The following is a 24645-nucleotide window of genomic DNA, read 5'->3' on the forward strand; positions in this document are numbered from 1 at the left end:
AAAAACTGTGCTCGGTACATTACATTAGTTCTGTAGACTGATCTAGTCTATTGTGGCTGTTTGAACACATTCGACCACTTGAACTTCTACACCACAAAAGTAATCCGGTCAAATGCGTTTTTGTCTACCTCTGAATGTGGTCGAAAGTGGAGGACCTCAAAACATTGTACACCCTGTTTACACCTGTATTTACCGTCGTCCACTTGTGATCCGATCGACCAAAACGCATCTTAATACTGGGTGTAAACCCAGTTTACACCAGAGATTGCTCAAAGTGGCTCATTAACTGACTTATTTAAAAAAAATTCAATATTGCCTTTGTTTTGTGTGTTTGCAGATTGTGTCAGCAGTACAGTACTGTCACCAAAAGTGCATTGTCCACAGAGACCTCAAGGTACACAAGATGAATTTTTAGTTTTTTTAGAGAGTTTCATTGTACCCACATGTTATGCACCTGGCCCAAGGTTAAAGGAATAGTCTACTCATTTTCAATATTAAACTATGTTATTACCTTAACTAAGAATTGTTGATACATCCCTCTATCATCTGTGTGCGTGCAGACACTTTGATAGCATTTAGCTTAGCCCCATTCATTCAATGGTTCCAATCAGAGATAAAGTTAGAAGTGACCAAACACATCAACGTTTTTCCTATTTAAGACGAGTAGTTATACGAGCAAGTTTGGTGGTACAAAATAAAACGTAGCGCTTTTCTAAGCAGATTTAAAAGAGGAACTATATTTTATGGCGTAATAGCACTTTTGGGAGTACTTCGACTCGCCTGAAAAGTCCGCTCCCCTTCTCACTCTCAAAATTGGAGAGGGAGGGTGTTACTGCGCCGAGTCCAAGTACTCCCAAAAGTGCTATTACGCCATAAAATATAGTTCCTCTTTTAAATCCGCTTAGAAAAGCGCTACGTTTTATTTTGTACCACCAAACTTGCTCGTATAACTTGCTCGTTAAAGCGCATAGTTTATTTGACTTAGACATTTGAAGCATGTGCATTGCGATAAAATGCAATGCATTGCCTCTGTGCTACATACTACATTCTCCTGTTTGTGCATGTGCAAATTACGCATACAAAGTATGTGCGGTTACAAAAATTGTAGCGGCATTATGCTTCTAACTTTAGCCATTATTTAAACTAAGGTTTATTTTTGCTTGTTATTAGAAGTAATCCACCTTAGAGAGACTATGTTGTTATTAATACTTTGCACAGAAATCTACTGAAAGTTTGGGCCACAAAAGCAGTTTATTTGTGCAGTTACCACTGAAACAGTCTTAATATTTTTATTCTTAACATTGCTAAAAAGGCTCCCTTGCTTATAGGCGGAGAACCTGCTCCTGGATGCGGACATGAACATAAAAATAGCAGATTTCGGCTTCAGTAACGAGTTCATACTGGGCAACAAGCTGGATACGTTTTGTGGCAGCCCTCCCTACGCTGCCCCCGAGCTCTTTCAGGGGAAGAAATATGACGGCCCGGAGGTGGACGTCTGGAGCCTGGGGGTCATACTGTACACACTGGTCAGCGGTTCTTTGCCATTTGATGGACAGAACCTAAAGGTGGGCTGAGGAAAACTTGGGAAGGTTTCATCAATTACTAATTAAATGCTAATTGGTTGTGTTTGTGTGTTCAGGAGCTGCGAGAACGGGTTTTGAGGGGGAAGTATAGGATTCCCTTCTACATGTCGACGGACTGTGAGAACTTACTGAAGAAATTCCTTATACTCAACCCAACAAAAAGAGGAAGTCTTGAGGTTTGTGTACACATAGTTGTGTACAAATGTTTTCTGTAGGTTCTGTTTGTTTAAGTTTACTGGGCATTTTAATCATCTTGCTCCCAGCCACAAACATATAGACCATCAGTCTTCATCTCATATAAACTATGTGTACCTTGTGCATCTTGTATCCTAAAACTTCTGTTTTTCTGCTTCCACCCAGCAGCAGATCATGAAGGACCGATGGATGAATGTGGGCCATGAGGATGAAGAGTTGAAGCCCTATATTGAACCCCAGCCTGACTACAAGGACCCTAAGAGGACAGGTCAGCACCCCAACAGTGCAGGGGGTTGGAAGAGAGGTGGGGCAGACGTGGGCCGGGGCTGTGGTGATGATGGTGGTGGTCATGGGTGGGGTTTGAGACGGGGATAGGTTGTGATTGGGTGATAAATCTGGGTAATGGTACTGGAACTGAATTCCTTTCAGCAGCTCATCAGGGCGTCTTTGTGAGTTGAAATGAAGATTGATAATGTTTTCTTCTTTTAGATTTAGTTTTTTGCTTGTCTATGCATGGTTTGCATGAACATTGTTTCTGTTTATTATTATTACAGTTCTTTGACAATGTTACAAAATTGCTTTCTAAGCAATGTCACTTGGTGGACAATATAACGGATGAAAAAGTGGTGGCATGTTTTGCACAGACATCTGGTAAGAGGTTTCTTCTTCTGTTTATTCCTCAGACATCATGCTGCGGATGGGATATTCTCTAGATGAGATACAAGACTCCCTTATCAACCAAAAGTACAATGATGTCATGGCGACTTACTTATTATTGGACTATAGGAACTCAGAGGTATGCTACATCTTATGATCACGTGCTTCACGGTGCGTTAAAGCTTGAAGTCTATAAATGCTTTCTTTTCTTTTAGTTGGATGAATTGTCAATAAAGCCCCGCCTAGGCACCGACCTCACAAACAATGCCCAATCACCTTGTCACAAGGGACAACGCAGTACCTCCAGTCAGAAGTCCCGCAGATCCACAGACCAAAGTAAACCATCATTCTTCTGATACATTACCCACCATGGCCCGTTCGATTTCTCACATTGTCTCCTACCCCCTCCACCTCAGGTTCCTCCGTTTCCTCCAAGCGTTCTCAGGGCGACGGTAAGCACATCGGCGGTTCAGGCAGCTCCAGTAAAGTCCCACCCAGTCCACTGATCTCCGGAGACCATAAAAAGACTCCTACCCCTTCCACAGTGAGTACCTGAGGAACTCAAGACCGATACACAGCAGAGTTCAGATGACTAATCTTGCTGTGCTTTCTCTCTCTCTCTCTCTGTGTGTGCCCTACAAATAGCATCCTCTCCTCAGGCCGCAGCAGGACCTCCCCAATTACTGAAAGAGCCACATTGGGAGTACAGAATGGCAAGGACAGGTACTACCACATTCATTTTTATGAACTTCCATATGTGCAATGCATCAGATGGCTCTGTTCCAAGACCTGCATGCTGCCTACGGAGGGAGCAATTTATGGAAGGGCACTCCTGACATTTTTTTTCGCATTATTATGCTTGCTTTGTAGGTGCCTTACTTTAGCGAAATTGTATGGCAGTATAGGATATAGCCTTGATAGAGAGTGTGTCTCAATCAGCTCCCTAGCTCGTGAGGTCGTGAGTCAGTATGTCGTGTACACGGGTTCGGGCACTGTTAAGGACTTTAGCTCACTTCACATTGGGACACTATTTACTTATTTTTCTGTGACGCTACTGCGTATGCGCGTTGTGATTATTCATCAACAACCGGCAAGACCAACATCTCTCTGACCTAAATTTTAACACTTGTTAACTTTATTATAAAAACACTTTCATTATTCTTTTGCATATTCTTGCATAAATTTTGAAGAGTATTAAATTCAAATATTAAGTAGATTGTGGTCCCTTCCTGTCTAGCAGTGCGTGTTTATATTAATATTATATTATATTATATTCAAAAATTCTGTCATGTTTCATGAAGAAAATAAGTATTTGAACACCCTGCTATTTTGCCAGTTCTCCAACTTAGAAATCATGGAGGGGTCTGAAATTGTCATCGTAGGTGCATGTCCACTGTGAGAGACATAATCTAAAAAAAAAGAAAAACACCCCCGCTACCACCCCCGGCATCACAGTAGGGATGGTGTTCTTGGGATGGTATCCATCATCATTCTTCTTCGTCAAAACACGTTTAGTGGAATTATGAACAAAAAGTTCTATTTTGGTCTCATCTTACCACATGACTTTTTCCTATGACTCCTCTGGATCATCCAAATGGTCATTGGCAAACTTAAGACGGGCCGGGACATGTGCTGGTTTAAGCAGGGGAACCTTCCGTGCCATGCATGATTTCAAACCAGGACGTCTTAGTGTATCACCAACAGTAACCTTGGAAACGGTGGTCCCAGCTCTTTTCAGGTCATTGACCAGCTCCTCCCGTGTAGTTCTGGGCTGATTTCTCAACTTTTTAGGATCATTGAGACCCCACGAGCTGAGATCTTGCATGGAGCCCCAGTCCGAGGGAGATTGACAGTCATGTTTAGCTTCTTCTATTTTCTAAAGATTGCTCCAACAGGGACCTTTTTTCACCAAGCTGCTTGGCAATTTCCCCGTAGCCCTTTCCAGCCTTGTGGAGGTGTACAATTTTGTCTGTAGTGTCTTTGGACAGCTCTTTGGTCTTGGCCATGTTAGTCCAATTTAGGATATTAAATGGAGTGGAGGTGGACATTTTAAAGGCAGACTAACAGGTCTTTGAGGGTCAGAATTCTAGCTGATAGACAGGTGTTCAAATACGTATTTTCAGCTATATCATACAAATAAATAGATTAAAAAAATCATAAATTGTGATTTGGATTTTCTTAGATTTCTCTCACAGTGGCACAATGACAATTTCAGACCTCTCCATGATTTCTAGATGGGAGAACTTGCAAAATAGCAGGGTGTTCAAATACTTATTTTCTTCACTGTATGTATAATAAAGGCTAGATGTTTAAGGCGGAGTCTCTAACGTCATCACCTGGCTGCCATCTTCCCTCATACAGCTCGCTCCTCTAAGCATTGTTTTTTAATGGTGCATGTACTTTTCAATGACCATAACTTGCTCAATGTCTACCGATTTTCAAATGGTTTGGTTTCTTACAAACGTTATTAATATGGCTATAATTTTGGATGCTTTAACATGTTTCATGAAAATTATTCATAAGTATGCAGTGTCATAGGTACATCTCTGACGTTTATAACAAATCAAACCTTTTGAAAATCTGTAGAAACTTGAGCACGTAATGGTTATTTAAAAGCACATGCACCATTAAAACACAATGCTATGAGTGTGCGGGCTGTCTGAGGTAAGATGGCCGCCAGGTGCGGATGTCGACCTCCATTAGCCATCAGCGCGGGCAAGACATCTAGCCTTTATTATACTTATCTATAGACATAAGGACCATCGATTCTCTCTGTTTTTTGCGCTGAATTGGGGGAATTTTTAGGGAATAAACACTGAAAAGATTTTGCAATTGAGACAACCCTTAAAATGTCAGACTACCTGATCAGTGCCCCGAATACTGAATAAGGGAGCTGATTGAGACGCAGCAAGAGATGGTAATCCCAGAATACATTGCAACTAGCTTAGCGAATAATTACGAATAAGTTGATGGGTAAGGGAGAGAAATGTTGATTTATAAGCATTTAATATCAATATAAAGTAGTATTTTAATTAGAAAATAATATATGTGACCCTGTCTGTGAAATCCAGACTAACCTTGATATCTTTAATATTGACTGATCAAGGATCAAGTTTGATTTCATTCATTGATTTCAATCTTTGATATGACCTTACTCAGCCAATATTAAAGATATCAAGGTTATATTTCCACTAAACGTAATTTACATTATGTAGGATGATTTTATGTAGTAAATCACAAAAAATGACTCTAGCTGGGTTTTCACAGACGGGGTTAAATTTTACCCAGTATTTTTTTTTTAAACCAAAGTATATTGAAAGCATTTGGACGTTAAGCCCCTAATGTTTTATGAATTAGGTGCCTATATAGTGAGATGCAACTTTTGAGGTTCTGAATAAGGATACTGATTTTAAAGCCTATGTGGGCCGTAAACAACAAGCAGTTTGCTAGGTTTTGGAACTGAGCTATGGTCTTCAATCTGGACCTGTATTAAAAGTAGTGTGTGCACATGTGTGTATATTTAGACTGTTTGGAAAGCCTCTCTGCTCTCGACTCATTCTGGCAGGCTGCTGCCCTGCCAGCATGGAAAACATAATCCTGTTATGCACACATACATTCTCACATTAACAATTGCACACATTCAGCCACTGTACCGAGCTAAAATCTGTTCAGCTCGATTCGCAACACCATCGGGAATGTCGATTTTTGAGCATGAGGATTAAATAAATGATCACACGCATTAATTCGGAGTTAAGCCTCTGCGCAAGAGACAGCTTGGGTTTGTAATCTTTTTTTATATACAATAAAATCAAATTTTGGGTTATTCACAACTTTGTGTCTAGCACCGAGAATTATTTTGATTCGAAGAAGTTGAAAATACTGACCCAGAAACATCCTATAATCATGAAGGTCTGCTGAGATGCTGACACACATTGACGTATTACTACTGATTGACCGTGATGTGGTCCATCTCATCCCTTAATCTGGAGTTACCGTCTCGCTCCACCAGGTTGCAAAGAGAGAGAGAGAGAGAGAGAGAGAGATGAAGAAACTGAAAACAGCAGCAGCGCAGCATAATATGGATGGAGGTGTGGCAGTAAAGTCGTATAGTGCTGATGAAACATCAAAATAAAGGCAACATTATGCGACTTACCAAACACCTGTCACCATATCACACGTGCAAACACATCCATCAGCGTTTTGTATTCTGCTCTCCATTCTGCATGTGTTATCTACTGTTTCATATTGTTTACCCATTTAATAATTGAGACGATATCAATAGCTTTTTTTAAGCTCACATTGTCCCTTTTGAGAGTCATGCTGTCAGTTGTTTTAATCATGAGTGCACTTCATTACCAATTCGCACTTAATGCTCAGAGACAGAGAGCTTTCCAACGATAATGCGAGTTTGTTTAGAGTTTGACAGGTTGTGATAGCTAGGATGCTAAAAATAAAACTAAGACTAGAATAGACCAAACCAGCATTATTGAGAAGCAAGTGTTGCAGTTTTATTATTTGATGTGTGCTTTTTGTATGATAACCCCCTATTATTCCTCCACTTTAAGCCATTCCTCATCTTCGCTGAATCTAACCTATCTGCTTTACATCCCCACCCATACATCCCTCCACTTGACATTCGTCATCTCCCCAGCTTGAACACTCCTGGGTCCCGCTCCTCCACCGCCTCAGCAGCCGCGGTCCTCGTCGCTTCATCCCGCACTCGCCACCACAAGTCCTTGTCCACTTCTGCCCACCCCAGCCCCTCAGACATCCACGCACACCGCCCAAGGCAAGTGGCAGATATTGCCAGACTCAATAGAGCAACTTTAAGAACACAGAGAAGAATCGTTTTATGATTAATTATTGCGGAAATGCAATGTATCGAAAGCTTGTTCAAGTTTAAGATCCACAGACAGAGATCCAAATCTGTCCAGCAAAGACAAGATAACACAATTTAGGGCTCGGTGGTATGACATGTTTCCCAATAGACGGTATAAAGAATGATGAGATGAGATACTGCCCATTTCTCCCCTAAACCTTCTTTTTAACCCTGTCTATATTTCTCTGACCCATTCTGCGTCAAAATAACACCCCTGTCATACTCGTCGACCCCTTCACGCAAACACACCACATACGTCATGTACCTAACAGCCTTGTCCCTTCTAACCCAAAACACACCCGGCTCCTTTTACTCACAGCCTTTTCCTAAAACCAGGATTTTCTTTACATCTGCATGTGTGCACATCATCATGCTGCAGCTCTATAAGTTTGCTGCCCTTCCTTTAACTCCATTATAATTCTCAACTTCTGAAGTCTTAACAATAGATGTGTGGTTTTGTCTGCTGTTTTGCAGACAAACCACATATCACATTAATACCCACAGGCCAGCTTAAATGCTGGTCTAAAACCTGTCTCACTGCTTGCTCAACCTCTCTAATAACAGCAACTGCATTTCTAAAGACCTTTGTTCATGTAAAAAACTTGCGTCAGTTGCAGGCATGCTAACAAAGGTTTCCTTCCCTGAAGAGTTTCTTCGGATTTTAGGTTCACTGTGGTTGTTTCAGGCTGTTTGTTTGGTATAAAAGTTGCATGATAACTGTTATTAAAGGAAAACAGCACAGTTTTTCAATGTTTTACTATGTTCTTACCTCAACTTGGATGAATTAAAGGGACATTCCACTTTTTTTGAAAATGAGCTAATTTTCCAGCTCCCCTAGAGTTAAACAGTAGTGATATTACGCACTGCCTGAAAATTGTCCCCTTGGTTACTTTCAATAGCAGGGGACTATTTTCACTATATATGCAGCCATGTTACATCAGCAAAGTCCTTGATTATTACTCCAGAATGAGAGTATAGTTCCTAGATTTTCTGCCTAGAAAATTGCAACTTTTAATTTGCAATTAATTTGCTGTCGGTCTTAGTAAACGATGTAACTACAGAAGAGTCGAGTTTTAAATAGGAAAAATATTGAAACTCTTTGGTTATTTTGTAGCGCGATGCTAATGGTCTAATCAGATTCAATGGATTGTGCTAAGCTATGCTAAAAGTGCTAGTGCCATTGATCAGCTGAATGGATTCCAAAACTGTAAAAATCATATGTTTAGCTCTGGGGGAGCTGGAAGGTGAGTATATTTTCGGGGGAAGTGGAGTGTCCCTTTAATGCGTGCCTATCTTTTTTCAATGCATACACTTAATCTTTGTACAGCGCATTGTGAATGTGTTGGCGTTTGGCCTGGCCCCATTCATTCCTTGGGATCCAGACACGGATGAATTTGGAAGCCACCGGACACTTCCACGTTTTCCCTATTTGGGGACTGTTGCATGAGGAGTTACATGAGTGGCACAAAATAAAACATGGCGAGTGGATAAAAAATGAGAACTAGATTGTATGGTGGAAGAGCACTTAGTTTGCAGTACTTCAACCTCTGGCACAGTAACTTACTTGTGTAACTACTCATGTAACAGTCTTTAAATAGGGAAAACATGGAAGTGTTTGGTGGCTTATAAATGTAACCCTGTTTGGATCCTAAGGAATGAATGGGGCTAGGATAAATGCAAACACATTCACAATGCGCTGTGTCAAAGATGAAGTACACGCATTGAAAAAAAAATGGGTACGCATTTATTCATCTGGGTTGATGTAAGAACATAGTAAAATATTGAATGTGTTTGTGTTTCCTTTAAAGGTGATGTGTGCAGTTGGTTTTCAAAGATAAAATATGAATTTAAAGGAACAGTATGTAGGATTGTGGCCAAAACTGGTATTGCAATCACAAAACTTGTGGCCAAAACTGGTACTGCAATCACACAACTGGTGGCCAATACACAAAATGACAACATAAACATCAGTTGAGGGCTGCAACTCCACTTTTTAAATGACAATATCCTGGCTATACCACTGTTGTCAGTAATATAAGTATTCAAAATGAAAATGATTTCTTAATGTCTAGTGACATATCAGGGCCATTTTATGATTGATTGATATAAATTTCTTACATACTGTTCCTTTAAATCATAAAGCCATTCGTAAAAATCTCAATGCATCCCGTCCCAACCAATGGTGTTGGTCACACAATGACATATGCCCTGTAGTGCCACAGAAATTGCACACTTCACCTTTAACTCTTATAAAAATGCCTTAATGTATTTTAAAAAGATAAAAAAATAACAGGAATGCTCTGGTTTGACTAACTCTGGCCCTCGCTAGTCAAGTGCCTGGCATGTTTTCGAAGGAACTGATGGCCGATTATACTCGGATTTCACAATTGCATGCTCTGTTTCTTTCATTTAGGTTTGAAATTGGTTTTGGAATTAACCATTGATTAATATTTTTATATGCATTAGCAGAACGAGCTGCAGTTGTTGGCGTATGAAATAATAGCCTTTATGAATTACAAATGGCCATTACATGCATATTTGACCACCACTGTGAAACCCAGCTAAAGCCATTTATTGTGATTTTACTGCATAAAATCGTCCTACATAAAGAACATTTTGTGAAATAATATAAAAAAATTTTTTCATTCAGTTTTCTTTAATATATTGACTAAGGCCATTTGAAGTCAGTGTGAAATAAATGATTGAAATAAATTTTTTATGCTGTTAATCTTATAATTAGATTGAGATTTTAGCCCTGGGTTTCACAGACATGGTCACATTGTCTGTTTATTATTGCACCTTGTTGCATCTAATTGTTATTGCACCTTGATATCATTCAGTACGTAGCTATTTCCTGACTGGCTACTAAACTGAAGTCCATAATGAACAAGGTTTTAATCTGTTTTCTTTTATATTTATGGACAACACAGCACAACCACACAGAGAAATCCAGTGGTGTCCCCCTCGGCTCAGAACATAAACATTTCCACAGTGACAGACCGTACCAACTTCCCCAGAGGGGTGACGAGCAGAAGCACTTTCCACGCAGGCCAGCAGAGAGCCACACGAGACCAGCAAGCCTCCGCATACAATGACCCCTCAGCCTCCCCCTCTTTTTCCCACGGCAATAGCCAGGCGCGCCGTACAGGGACGGGCATCTTCAGCAAGTTTACGTCCAAATTCGTACGGAGGTGAGTTTATTATCGGTCCACATGGGTTACAGAAGGATAATGCATACTTTTATATAATAAATATAATATATGTACAGTACTGTGCAAAAGTCTAAGACCACCACCACCAGACTTGTTGTTTTAGAAGTTTTAATGTCCATCTATATTTATTTTTCTATATATTTTATTAAGATACAAACAGAAAGTACAGGAAATATATTTTAAAAAAATTACATTTCCAGGACTAAATGTCTTCTTTAGGCATCCTCGGTGTTTAGTGTGACCTCTCTTGGCATGAAACACATCTTGAGCAGAATGAAGTAAAAAGACTAATTTCTTTAAAATTAGAAATTAGGATTTAATTTTATTTAGGCTTAAGAGATCCTGCAGTTTCCTGTAAGTCTCAAGGGGAAGGGGAGTTTACCATAAAAACTTGACACATCAGTTTACATTTTTATACAGTTTTTAATACTATATACACATTTCCTGTATTTTCTGGATGTATTCTATTAAAGAGACTGAGAAACAATTATAGATGATCACTATAATATTGCAAAAACAACAAATCTAATTCTGGCATGGTGGCCTGAGAATTTTGCACAGTATTGTATATATATCATGGTTGTCAACAAATCCATGTATTATTTTTATTAAAACAAGAAATCAACTTGAAAAAGTTTTTAACTAAGTAAATAAAAAATAATAACCTTAAACAATTTATTTAGTTTTAAATAAACCTGGATCTTGCAATTAACATAGCCATAGAAACTAGCATGGCATTAAAAAAGCCCAAGAAATCAATTATTTTCTGAAATTTGCCAGTTGTTTTTTGTCAGTTTTAACATGACCTCTTGTAGGCTTTTGTAAACACAATGTAAATGAAACCAGAGTTCACTCCATTAATTTACAGTCGATTTGACCGCTAATGAAATGTTTACATTCTTCAGGTCATGAATGTGTTTGTTTCGTTGTGTGTATCAGTGTACACATGCTCATGACCCTCACCAGTACTCCCCTCTTACAGGAAGAGATGGTTTGCAGTGGCACAGTTATTTATGGCTAAGATCAGAAACTGAATCTAAGAGTCGCTGGAGCAGGGATGGTTTAAGTGTGAAAGATGCCACTAAAGATAACTAACCTATTAAATCAGACCCTAATCTAACATCCATCATTCATGCAATGCATTTACAATTCAATTTCTTCACTGATCCAGATTTTCCCTCTGTAACTTTATTAGGAGTACTTCCATTTTTTAATACGACTACAAGTCCTGGTGACCTTTAGGTCTCATCAGCTAACACCAAGACCTTATTCAAATAAAATTTTCAGGAAAAACAGGAAGTTTTGAACCTTTGTGAGATTTTCAATGGTCCTTACACATTTGAGAAACGTTTTCTTCTCTGAATTTTTTTGTTTATAGAAATCTCTCATTCAGATTTCCCAGAAGGTAGGCAATAACATCACCCTTGAGTTTCTCGACAAAAATCTTTTTCTCTGCTTTCCTCTTTTGGTGTCTTGACGCAAGGTTTTTCTTTATTTGTTTTCATATACAATTATCTTCATGGTATTATCCTGTACTAATGCTCCGCGTCCATTGCCTGACTCACTCCTCCGCCACACATCCCACTTTCACGCATCACATCCTCACCCCCACCTCTCGTCGAGACCCGTTGGGTCCCCGGTGTCATGTACATTGTGCAGCTGATCTTGTGAATGGCGTATCTGCCCCCCATCTGTGATGCCATCATGCAACATGACTTCACTTCTACAATGCAGTTAAATGATAGTCAGATGCTCACATTTTTTTTTTTTTTTTGGATATATTGCTCCTGATAAACTCTCAACTCTGTACTTGACCGGTTTTGTAGATGGGGTTGAGAATTGAGAACCATAAAAGGCTAATATACAGAACTTAATGATTTTCTGCCTTCACTTTTGTAACATGCATACACTGTCAGAAAAAATACTCCCAAACTTGTCACTGGTGCAGTACTCTTTAAAAGGTCCTCCTAATATACATCATTTAGGTACAGATATGTATACATGTGATATCACTATGTACTTTTCAAGTACTAAAATGTACTTTCTGGTACCAATATGTAACTCTGAGGTACTAATATGAATTCTTTAGGTGCAAAGGTGTGCTTTTTGAAAGGTTACTGCCCCAATGACAACTAGGGTTTCCATTTTTAGACCATTATTTCTGACAGTGTACTAAAATACTGTTTTGGACTGCATTTTCACATCAGAACTTAACTGCTAAATTTACAATGCCATAGTACTTAATATTTAAGTATGCTGAGAGATAAAGGCATTTGACAGACAACAAATCCTTATATTTTGATGACTGTTCTGGCATCAATCTCAGTTTGATTGTTAAAGCGGTACTCCAGCCAAGTATCGGGGTTCCCCCATGATTTGCTCACCCTCGGGCAGTCCGAGATGCACATGTCCATCATCTTTCAGACAAACACATTTGGAGTTATTTTAGTAAATGTCCTTGCTTTTCCAAGCTTATAACGGTAGTAAACAGGGAAATCAGGAAAAAACTTCTGAATTTAAACCCCAAAAAGTGCATCCATCCTTCACAGAAGTAATCCACATGGCTTACAGGGGTTTAGTAAAGGTCTTTTGCGGGTAATCAATGCGTTTTTTGTAAAGAAAAATATATTTTTTCAAATTTTACAAACTAATAACTAGCTTCTCGCAACTGCGCCATCTTGGATTCAATGTAGCGATTTTGACATAGTGAGCATTCGTTGCCATAGGTAGGTTGCGCAAGTCCAAGATGGCGTCCCACCGGAATCTAGTTATTATATATTAGAGGTGGGAGAAAAAGTCAAGCGCATCACGATTCATTATCTAACGATTCTAAAGCTTCTCAGCAAGCTCTAAAGTTGCCGTCAATGTCAAGGCTGTTATGCTACGTTTACACCAGCCGCGGTAGAGGCGTAAAGCGTGAGTGATTTCAATGTTAAGTCAATGTGAAGACGCGTTGATGTGCGTCTGGAGGTCTTGCGGCGCGGATGAAGCGTTTGGCGCGGCGCGGAAGGCGCGTTTCCGCCTCATTTGTGAGTCTAGTTCGCGTGAATGCCACGAATTGAATGCCTGGCGTGGTACGCGCGAATGGTGTATTTTGTGTTTGACGCGAATTGCCGGCTGACGCCCGAGTTGAAAAATTTGAACTTTTGCGGAATTTCGCGCCGCGTTAACCAATCAGAAGCCTGCTTGCGGTTGTGGCGGCAGCCCCACCCGGAGTCACTCATTCAACATGAAGGAATGCTTGATATTGTCCGTGAGCAGTCAACCGGAGCTATACGACACAAGTTCTTATTTCTATAGAGACAGGAATAAAATGGACCTCGCTTGGAAGAGTGTCAGTGAGGACATTGAGCAACCTGGTAAGTTGTAATACACATTTCACTTTTGAGTCACGTGACGTTTATCGACCCGCGCCGTTTATTTTCCCACTATAGTAAGGTTACCAAATACAAACTGGTAACTCTCTCGATTAATGCACAATCAGCATCAGTCAACTTGCAAACAGACAACCGCATAGCGGAGTTTGCCTCTGGCGTGCGTCAAATGCTTGCTTTTTCCGCGCGTCTACTTCGCTCTACACGCGCGAATGCATTCAAACTGTTCAGGCCGCAAACTAGGTGCGGTAGACGTGTAAACGCAAACGTTTTCCAAAAAAATAACTTTTTTTGCTTTAAATGTGTTTTTTTTTTGTTAAAAGATTCTAAACAAACTGAAATTTTTTTTAATAATTATTCTTTGCATATTGCATTCAGAGCCTGTTTTTCCTAAATGTTGATATTCTAAATGTAATTTACTTTGTTAATATAATAAAAGTAATGAAAGAAATCGTTATTATCATTTGTAACGTAATACTGCAAACAGAGATCTACCATATACAAAACTATAAAAAATATTTTTTGTTAAAATGTAAAGTTCATGTATTTTAACAGCAGATTTATTACCACCAACAATATATGTAAAGAATCGTTTTGGAATCAAATCGTTACTCACGAAATCAGATCGGACTGTGAAGTGTCCAAAGATTCTCACCCCTAATATATGCGTGTTCGTCTGAAAGATGATTGACATTTGTATCTCGGATGGCTTGAGGGTGAGTGAATCATGGGGTCATTTTGATATTTGCCTGGAGTATCACTTTAAATGGAATGGAAAAATAATATCCTCACAGTTCAAATACCTATTTTAAGAACCTTGAGACAGAATCTACCAACTAGTAGAAAATAATGAACAGCATCTTTGGGTGCAAAATACTTTTCGTGAAATATTCTAGAGCTACAAGCTTAAGTTTATGATAGCGGGTGGATACCGGGTGTGAGTAGTGTTTATGGTGAGGGTTCTGAAATGGCTCCTGTCTGTTTCTTCTTTTGGTCTACTGCTTGTAACTCTTATATGGCTGAACTAAAACAGATGTGCTTTGTCCTTGCGTTCTTGTGCTGCGCTGTTTTGGAGGCAACTGGTTCGATGTTTTCTTTCTCCCCGTCCGAATCTCCATTCTTTCAACACACACCTCAGTGCAGTCACTTGTACAGCTAGTGTACCAGTATGAGAAGACAAAATCGATTTGATTCACATAAAGCATAAGTCACACAGCATGGCAGCTACATTGTTATAGTTCATCTCTGATGGGGAAGCTTGTTGGATTAAGGATTTAGATGGTCCCCTGGTGGTTGTGCTTCAGGCACTACACTGAATTATTGCATAACGTTTATGTAATTGTACTTTCAATTTAGATATGAAATTTTAGTGCCTTAAATTTTACTAGGCTGCCATTTAGTATCAATTTTGAGTATCCACATTACACATCACAACTCGAAAGGCTGCTAATGTGGGTAGGTGTGTATGCTAAATACAGGGTGGCTTATGGGAGTGTGTGTGTTGATTTAAAGGTTGATGGTGAAAGAGGAAAGTTTGTCGAGAGGTTGGTGAAGGGACTATAAAGAAATGTTCTGGCTTTTGCTTCTTGCCATCTTGCTGAAGGAATAGTAAAGGAATAGAAATGCTATTTAAATTATATAAATGTTTTAAGAATATACATTTAAAAGGACTATCGGCACTAAGATAGCGAACTTCTAATTGAGAGACTAAACTTGTTGGTTTTCTTTGAGGAGTCCGTATGAGGGAGAATTTCAGGATGAGGCCAGCAGGTGAGGACATTGATTGTATCATAAAATGACATTTATGTAACATAAAAAAATAAACAAGATTATTAACCTGTATTTTAGCATATTGTGAAATTTTAAATGGACATTTCTCTAAATCGCTGAGTGACCTAAAACGAGACACCCAATATATATTTTTGAGCTGAAAATGGGTGTTATGTGTGTCTGGCCAATTATTAACACAAACGCAGTTTACTTCTTTTCTAGCACCTTGCAAATGTTCAATTTGTTAGCAGATGTCTCTTTTTTTGACTGCATTGTAGTCCTCCATAGCACCATGTTAATGTGTTTGTGTTGCTGGTGATAAAACAAGAATTTAGTAGCTCCTATATCTGTAATATTCCTGTTTTCCTCTTGTTGACTTCTTTCGTTTGTTATCATTTTCACCAAAGACCCATGTTGAGCACAGCAGACAAGATGGAGAAAGGTACCCAGGGACTGCCAGGTGATGAAAACAAGGACTCCTTGTCATCTTCACCGGCATCCAGCACCCCTTCATCCACCCAGGCCTCAAAGGACACCAAGCCACGCTCCCTTCGCTTCACCTGGAGCATGAAGACCACCTCCTCCATGGAGCCCAATGAGATGATGAAGGAGATCCGGAAAGTTCTGGACTCCAACAGCTGCGAGTACGAGATGCGCGAGCGCTTCATGCTCCTCTGCATTTCCGGCAACCCGGCGCAAGACGATTACGTCCAGTGGGAGATGGAGGTGTGCAAGCTACCTCGCCTCTCTCTCAACGGGGTGCGCTTCAAAAGGATCTCCGGCACGTCCATCGCCTTCAAGAACATCGCATCGAAGGTCGCCAATGAGCTAAAACTCTGAGGAAGCGAATGAGGTTACTATCTTGAGGAACGTCTGGAGCTCGTATGCTGGGAGGCACTGTGAGGAAAATCAATGGAGCTGTAAGCTTTATGGCAGCAGTGAAGAGTCTGCAAAGAGGGAAAAGATGCTAGACAGGTTTATGGGGGACATTTGTGCATATAGACATTTTCAGGTGGTTTATTTTTTCGGGGAGGTGTTCTGTCTTGGTTTGGGTTTTCTGTTCCTTTATCACCCCCCACCCAATGCTTTGTATCTTTTATTTGTGGCAATTTTGTTCAAGTTTTGTGGTTTTTCTTGGACCTCACAATTGTCCTCAGTTCTAAAAGTTATAAAAATGCCGGAGGTTGGAGATCAAATTGAACTGTTTGTAAGTGGTTTCTCTAAAAACACAAACCAGCTACTGCCCCCCATACCCTGAATCTTATCCTTTATTCAACCACAGAAAAAACAGAAAATGATAAACCACCGCATTACTTGATCTTACTTCCAATTCCAGGTAACCTGTATAGAGCAGAGGGGAAGAGATGCTCTGAATGTACAACACAAAATAGTGCTGGGCATCTTAGATCTGTGTGGTTAAGCACATTCAGTAGAGCCATAGTTGAATTTTTATATTCACTAAATATGATCTGATGGTTTTGATCTGACCAATAATATATGGTAGGTAATCATTAACCTCTGCCCCATTACTACATTCACAGTACAGCGTTTTATTATTAATATATTAAAGCTGAAATGGAAGTGTTGACTTGAACCCTCGGTGTGTTGGAGGTATTACCTTTTGACACTTTATGCCCAGACGGTTAGTTTTGTTGTTGTTTTTCCTCTACTTCAGGGGTTATATATCTGAAACTAATTAAGGGCCAATTAAGTAATTATTGGTGGATTGTAGTGTAATTAAGAATTGCTGGTTGGATCCAATCTGCTGCACTGGAATAAGTCTGTGTTTCGTTGCCTTTCTCTGGAGAAGATAATATTATTATTATTATTATTATTATTATTATTATATGAATAAACCAAAAGTTGGATGATTTGTGTTCAAGTTAGTGAATAATATTGTTTTTTTTTTATCATTGCCGGTTTTATTTCTGTTGTTTAATCTTTAAGCAAGATTTTAAGTGTCTTTTTGTTCTTTCATTGATTTAAAGCACGCACAATACAAATAAAACTATTTACTTTCTAAAATATTTTCAACTGGGCGAACAAACTTGGGTAGATATAATAGTTTTCATTACATTTCAGATTCACACTTTAAAGGAACATTATGTAGGATTGTGGCCAAAACTTTTACTGCAATCACAAAACTGGTGGCCAATAGACACCTTCACAGTTCACAGGCGTTCCCACTGCGCATGTCGGGGTCAGAAAAATTCATTACAGCAGATTGAGTTGCGGATTATTCGGTATCGTCAAAAATGACTACTTGCGTCATGGGCTTTGTAAATCGCACCAGGTCTGCCGTTAAGTTTTTCGGGATTCCTGCAGAATCTCAAAAAAAAAAAATACAACATCTGTGTCTGGGACAATGCAACGATCAAAGAGGCCTGTGTTTGTAGTGCTCGCTTCATTTCAGGTAAGTCATCATTTTTTAGCCCTGTTAGATTAAACTTGAAAGTCTAAATGGTATGAACAGTCTGACCCCCTGCTGCGTGTTCACCCGATAGTCATTCAATGTTTACAAACCTTGAAGGGGTCTATACACAATGACAATATCCTGGCCGGACTAGTATTGTCATGGAAGTATTTGAAATGAAAATTATTTCTTAATGTCAAGTGACATATCAGGGCCATTTTATGATTAAATAAGTGTCTTACATACTGTTCCTTAAACATTAACCAACATTACAATGACATTAAATGCGTAAATATTTGGTGAATATTTTTTTAAAATTAACCAATCTCAGTCATTTTTGATATATAGTACTGTGCCCTGATTTGCTAAATTAGATGCACGCTTTATGTTCACCTTCAAAAAAGCAAAGTAGTTTGACGAAACATCAGTCTCTAAATCAGTGGTTCTCAAACTTTTTCGGTGTGCGGCCCCACGTGTTCTTCATGGCCCCCCAAAGAAAATGTGTGACGTAAAACATAATACGTTTTGTTTAATTTAAATTTTAAAATATACAATGTATTGCTGTTGGTTGGTAGCCTTTTTTTCTGAGGTTAAATTACGCAATGATAAATTAATTTATTTGATAAAATGTCCTCCCGTTTTGAGATCCACTGCTCTGAATGACAGCTTGTAGTTGATAATCCATTTGTATCCATTAATCCATTTTAATAATAAACTATGAAAATGAAAGCTCTGCTTTAAATGTAGAGGATGAATAAGAGTTTAAAAGAGTAGTATATTTTTAAGGTATTAATTGACCGTGTAAGTCCGTATTCCAACACGCACGTTTTGGAATCGCAGTGTACGCGGTTCAGTTAATGTAACATTTTGAATGGGCTGTAACAGAGGAATAAACACATGCACCGGCTGTTATCTACAGGATAAAAATATAGGTATTACCATGATACTGCAGTTGGCTACAAATGGGAGAAAGTTGCGCATGCGCAGTAGCCAGAGCAACCTAAAGTGTGTTTTTAAAGCGCAAATTATTTTAGTCATACAAATTAGGGTAGACTAATATCTTTAAAATATCTTGCTAAGGTAACAAACCACAATATGTACCATCAAATATTAAACCTGACATAAACTTTACCACATTTTTTTAAGCTTATGCTGCGTTCCAGAGGAGTTCCCACCTGTAGGCTACCCGGAAATAATGTCTGAAACGGCGCTCTTTAATATTGTTTAACCTTTGAAAAGTTTTAATGTTAATAATAATAATTATTAACGTTAATGTCAATAAATATGTTTAATGTTACGTCATTCAGTTATCTCCGGTTTTGAATTGGGAAATATCCTAAATCCCAGTTGTCTGGAAAATATGTGGTACAGTTTATGTCGGTGGGACATATGTTGTTTTTTGTTACCTTAGCAAGACATTTTAAAAATATAAGTCTACACTGATTGTTTGACTGAAATATCTGCCCGTTAGCGTTGCAAATATGACAGATCGAAATATTTTGCCTGGAGTCAATCGGTAGGAGGCGCTAACTCTCAAACGCTTCACTGTGCATGTGACCATAACCATCCCCCATCACTCAAACCAACCACTGGCACAGACAGCGTCCATTATCCGCAAGGCAGCGCGCGGTTTCGATACAGTTGCTTATTAAAGGTGAGTTTTAAACATTAAACTTCCTACGTTTCATGTAAAACACCATCTTAATTTTTTGATGTTTTTATTTGATTGCAACGATACGGCTGTTTGAATTATAGTTACAATATTTGGCTATCATTAACATTCACTGTTACTCAGAATCTCTTTCAAAGGTTAGCGTCGTCCTCGTATGAACGTTAACAGTTAACTATTGTAATTTAGGAGCACAAATTACTCTTGTGGTTACTGGTTTATTAGGACTGTAAAATATTGGATATCTAAAATAATCCATTCACTTCCTTGATCGTGCAGCTAACGATACTGTTAGCATTAGCACGATAGCTTTGATCAGATGTGTTCAGATGCGCATGATCAGCTCTATGACTCTAAAGTAGATTAAAGATACTTTTTATCAGTTAATCTGACGTTGTTCACATAATTAGATCAAGTCTTATTTGAAATCGTCGACGTTCATATTCGCATATCCTCTTCAAAAGTGAAACTACGCCATGCGTCGTCATTATAACACGGTTCTCTTTCGGATTGGCCAGTCGCGTAGTTTAACCGTCAGATAATTTATAATATGATTTTACTTATTAAGAAGGGGTGTTATGTACATTTAAACTAGGCGTTATTACCAGAATAAACAAAATGTAACTTACTATGGTCTTGCTACAATAACCATAGTTAAGCCATGATATTTAGAAAATTTTGTATACAAATAGTAGTTACCATTACACGGAAACAACAATGGCTGCCCTTATGTGAATGTAAATAATTGACATGGCACTTATGTAATAAAGTAACTATGATTTTTAAAGTGCGTACAGTACGAAGCTAGCATTAGTCATACATTACCCCTTATATACTCATAATTGTTATTTTTAAATATTTTAAAGAAATATGGTTCACCTTAGGGAACACACCTACTATGATATAATGTATGTTGTGAATGCCCTGCAAGTTGCTTTGGATAAAAGTGTCTGACAATAGGTTTTCCTGTTACTTGGACTAATCCTTTAATTAATGATTTCACACCCATTTTCTTAAAAAAATCCAGATAATTTACTCACCGCCATGTCATCCAAAATGTTGATTTTTTTTCTCGACTGAACAAAGGAAGACATTATGGTTTTTGAGGAAAACATTCCAGGATTTTTCTCAATTTACTGGACTTTAATGTACACCAACACATAACACTTAACATTTTTATTATTAACAGAGTTTCAAAGGACTCTAAACGATTTCAAACGAGGCATAAGGGTCTTATCTAGTGAAAAGATAATTTTTGACATGGAAAAAAAGCACTTTTAAACCACAATTTCTCACCTGTCTTCGGTCCTGTGATGCGCCAGCGCGACCTCATGCAAAACGTCATCACGTCAAGAGGTCACGGTTGACGTATGCGAAACTACGGCCCAGTGTTTATAAGTGTGGAGAAAGGGGACCGTACCGACGTTGTTGTATGTGGAATGATACTAATTAATGTCTTTGTGTCAGTTTATTGTTTAAATGGTCCGCAAATGTGCGTTTCATATATGTAACACGTGACCTTTCTACGTCGCTACGCAATTACGTGAGGTCGCACTGGCTCTTCACACAGCCGGAGGAAGAAGAGAAGTTGTGGTTTTTAAAGTGCATATTTTTTATTTTTCTTGTCAAAAATTACTATTGTTTCGATAGATAAGACCCTTATGCCTCGTTTGGGATCGTTTAGAGTCCTTTGAAAGTCCGTTGAAAAAACTGTTAAGTGTTGAGTTAAGTGTTGGGGTCCATTAAAATGAGAAAAATCCTGGAATGTTCTCCCCAAAAAAACAATCTCTTCTCGACTGAACAAAGAAAGGTATCAACATTTTGGATGACATGGTGGGGAGTAAATTATCTGGATTTTTTTTAAGAAAATTGACTAATCCTTTAAGACTTGAAAAGACTAAAAAGTAGGAAGTTGTAATTTTTTCCCCAGCCTGCCATTTGCTGTCCTAATTCATGGTTGAACTATAATTGATTTGCATAGATTTTGCATGCTTATTCATATTTGTTTTTTGCCTTAGGAACGGCTGAGTTTGAGACCTTGCACCTGCGATCAACCAAAGACTGATTTATCAAAAAAAATCTGTTCTTCCCGTCCAAAATGGTGAAGATATTTGTTGGCAACGTAGCTTCCGAAACCACTGAAGATGAGCTCCGTGCTTTGTTTGAGAGCTACGGCCCTGTGTCCGACTGTGACATTCTGAAAAACTATGGCTTCGTCCATATGGATGAGGAAGTGTCTGCCCAAAAGGCCGTCTCAGCTTTGCACAAGCACGAGCTTAATGGTTCCCGTATCACTGTTGAGTATGCCACCACTAAGGTACGCAATGCCACCAAGATCTACGTGGGCAATGTTCCAGACGGTGTCAACGCATCCAAAATCAAGGAGCTCTTCCAGCCGTTCGGCAAGGTGGTGGAGTGCGATATTGTGAAGAACTATGCATTCGTTCATATGCAGAGAGAAAATGAGGCTATGCAGGCTATTTCAGAGCTTAACCACTCTAAATTGGAGGGCCAAAAGATCTTTGTTTCTCTGTCTCGCAGTAACCCATCCAGAAATGGCAGAGGGGAGGACTTTTTTCCTCCTCCACCACCACATCACTATCCACCTCACCCACACCACCATCCCGACTTCCTCCCCCCTCGCCCGCCGCCCCGTGACTACTATCCGCCTCGTGGCCGAATTCCACCCCCTCCTCCCCCACCTCCGCCACCACGCGCCTACTATGACCGTGTTATGTACGAGAGAGGAGTCCGCCCTGACCCGTACGCTGCCGCCTCCCCGCGTTTTTACGATCGGGATCCATACGACAGACGCCCTGTGCCCCCCCAACGACCGGTCACGCCTCCTCTAGCGGCCCGCTACTACCGTGAGCGCAGCCCTCTTGGTGGTCGTCGCTCTCTCCTACCTCCGCCTCCCCCGCCACCCTCTTCTGCCGGCTTCGCTCGCGGTTTTTCCCGCAATGGCGCTAGCTCGGCACCCCCACCCCCTTCCGCTGCTTCCTCCCACTATCAGCGCTACTCTCTTGGCTCAGGCTTTGATAAGGATGATTATTTGGAGGACAAATACAGCAACGGTTTCGGCCGTAGCTACTAAGCATGCTTTGTCCTGGAAGTTTGTTAGTCCCTTTTTTTTATTTGGGGGGACGAGTTATCAGAGGGGTACCTTCAGGGAGTTAGGGATGAATTTTGTAGTGTTCTGTGTTTGTAGCTATTTTAGACAATGGATCAAACAGCTAAATCTATACTCATTTATTAATAAAAAAATACCTCTCTGCCCAATGAAGGAATAGAAAAAGTTTTATAGCATGTAAAAATTCATCCATATCAGTTTAAATATTTTTTAAAAGACCCTTGTTTGCTTGTTTATATTATTTTTTTGCTTTAAACATTTGCTAAGGTTCTACAATACAAACGATCGACTAAATGGTAAGGTTAAGATAAAGAATGTTTGGGTTATTATTACTTTTTCGTTAGATAATTTAACAAGTGCATAGTTAAAAATTGAAGTAAGTCCTGTTCAATGTTTACCTTCGTTTATTCTTTTTTTTTATTTAGGAGTGAAATTTAATTTTTTCTCACCTTGTTATCCATGAGTCTGGAAGGGAACGCATCTTTGCAGATATAAGATTTTCTATCATGTCTTTGTAACCGACGAATCAATCCTGCATCGCAGCAGGTGCTTTGCTTTTTTATTTGAGTTAATTTATTTTATTAAATTTCTTTCCTGGACTACCTTTATGTAGGGAAAATAATTTGCTATGTTGGTGTTAAAAGTAATGTTCGATGAGAGTGGGATGGAACAGAGAGGAAATGGGCAAAGAGGTGGTTGTGGGCGGAGCTGTATGCTTACTGACTGATCAACCAATCACAACCGAGCACATGACATCTACAAGGCGCTCAACTATCGGATCCGCCACCGCATCGTAGGATAAAGCACCACCGGTCGAAGGAAGCTCGGAAAAACACACGACCAACCAGACCCGTGAACGTCTAAAAATTAAAAACAACGCTGATTGATTAGTGCAGTTTGTACACTGTATTTCGATATTACGTTGTTTTAGAAAATAGCTGATTTTCCGACTCCGCAGACTCTTGAAAAAGTTTTTAAAGATGATAGGCTTATTTTGACATTACATTACAATGGATGTGTTTGTGATTCCTATTTCCTGAATACTCAACATTGTTACCTGTCCTACTTGTACTACTGCTGTTTGCATACATTGTTAGCGTGCAGTTCTGTTAAAATGTACGTATGTTAAAAAAAGTCTTTAAGCCTGTTTCTTATCCGTAACCGCTAACTTTATCATCTTGTCCATTCGAGCAGCTATGCGATTGTTTGCAAATGATTCAAACTATATGCTTGTTTTTGATTAAACGTATAAAAACATGTTTTACCAATCGCTGTTCACCATTTAGCCGCCTGAATAAAAATTCGAATGACTCAGACGCAACGTTTCTCATGTCACTAGTTATTAACTGGGTCCCTTTCTACCTGTCTCACTCGCTCACGTTGTCATTCGTGTAATACAAATGTTCTTTGACTTGGTCACTTATGTCTGAAGTAAATAGATTCGTATAAAAACTTTCCGCTTGCATCATACACAATGCTAAAGACATTAATTTAAACCTCAGTAAATCCAATCATTGTCTTCCTGACCAAGATAAATTGAAGGGATAGTTTACCCAAAAATGAAGATTCTGTCGTCATTTGCTCATTTTCATGTTGTTCTATACCGGTATGAGTTTCTTTATTCTGTTGAACACAAAATATGATTTTTAGATTAATAATAGTAAACACACGGTTGACCGTACCCAGTCAACTGTTTGCTTACCATCGTTTATTAAAATATCATCTTTTGTGTCCAACATGATGAAGAGACTCATGCAGGTTTG

General features: G+C 39.2%; 2 protein-coding genes across 14 annotated transcripts in view; both read left to right on the top strand.

Annotated features, from left to right (window-relative positions):
• mark2a (MAP/microtubule affinity-regulating kinase 2a) overlaps nt 1–17541 on the top strand; it is a 40533-nt gene extending 22992 nt beyond the window's left edge. Inside the window, exons 7-19 of one of the 13 annotated variants that reach the window (XM_073871216.1) lie at nt 338–394; nt 1329–1565; nt 1640–1759; nt 1944–2082; nt 2462–2574; nt 2651–2771; nt 2852–2976; nt 3073–3158; nt 7087–7224; nt 10245–10505; nt 11905–11931; nt 15632–15670; nt 16078–17541. In XM_073871216.1, coding sequence (XP_073727317.1) covers nt 338–394; nt 1329–1565; nt 1640–1759; nt 1944–2082; nt 2462–2574; nt 2651–2771; nt 2852–2976; nt 3073–3158; nt 7087–7224; nt 10245–10505; nt 11905–11931; nt 15632–15670; nt 16078–16510 — 1896 coding nt within the window. In that variant the 3' untranslated portion in view covers nt 16511–17541. The remainder of the gene's footprint in view (nt 1–337; nt 395–1328; nt 1566–1639; nt 1760–1943; nt 2083–2461; nt 2575–2650; nt 2772–2851; nt 2977–3072; nt 3159–7086; nt 7225–10244; nt 10506–11904; nt 11932–15631; nt 15671–16077) is intronic. The other 12 variants (XM_073871218.1, XM_073871217.1, XM_073871221.1 and 9 more) reach the window with 12 other exon arrangements.
• A 2037-nt stretch (nt 17542–19578) lies between these two features.
• On the top strand, nt 19579–24198 carry LOC129423703 (uncharacterized). The gene is made up of 2 exons (XM_055180103.2): nt 19579–19737; nt 21771–24198. Exon 2 carries the CDS (start codon nt 21851–21853, stop codon nt 22844–22846), a length of 996 nt encoding a protein of 331 aa, XP_055036078.2. The 5' UTR covers nt 19579–19737; nt 21771–21850; the 3' UTR covers nt 22847–24198.
• Nucleotides 24199–24645: the final 447 nt, after the last annotated feature.

Source organism: Misgurnus anguillicaudatus, chromosome 9, assembly GCF_027580225.2.
Source record: "Misgurnus anguillicaudatus chromosome 9, ASM2758022v2, whole genome shotgun sequence".
NCBI lineage: Eukaryota > Metazoa > Chordata > Actinopteri > Cypriniformes > Cobitidae > Misgurnus > Misgurnus anguillicaudatus.

Coding starts and splice junctions, on each gene's coding strand:
- LOC129423703 (XM_055180103.2), top strand. CDS start 21,851: ATGGTGAAGATATTTGTTGGCAACGTAGCTTCCGAAACCACTGAAGAT.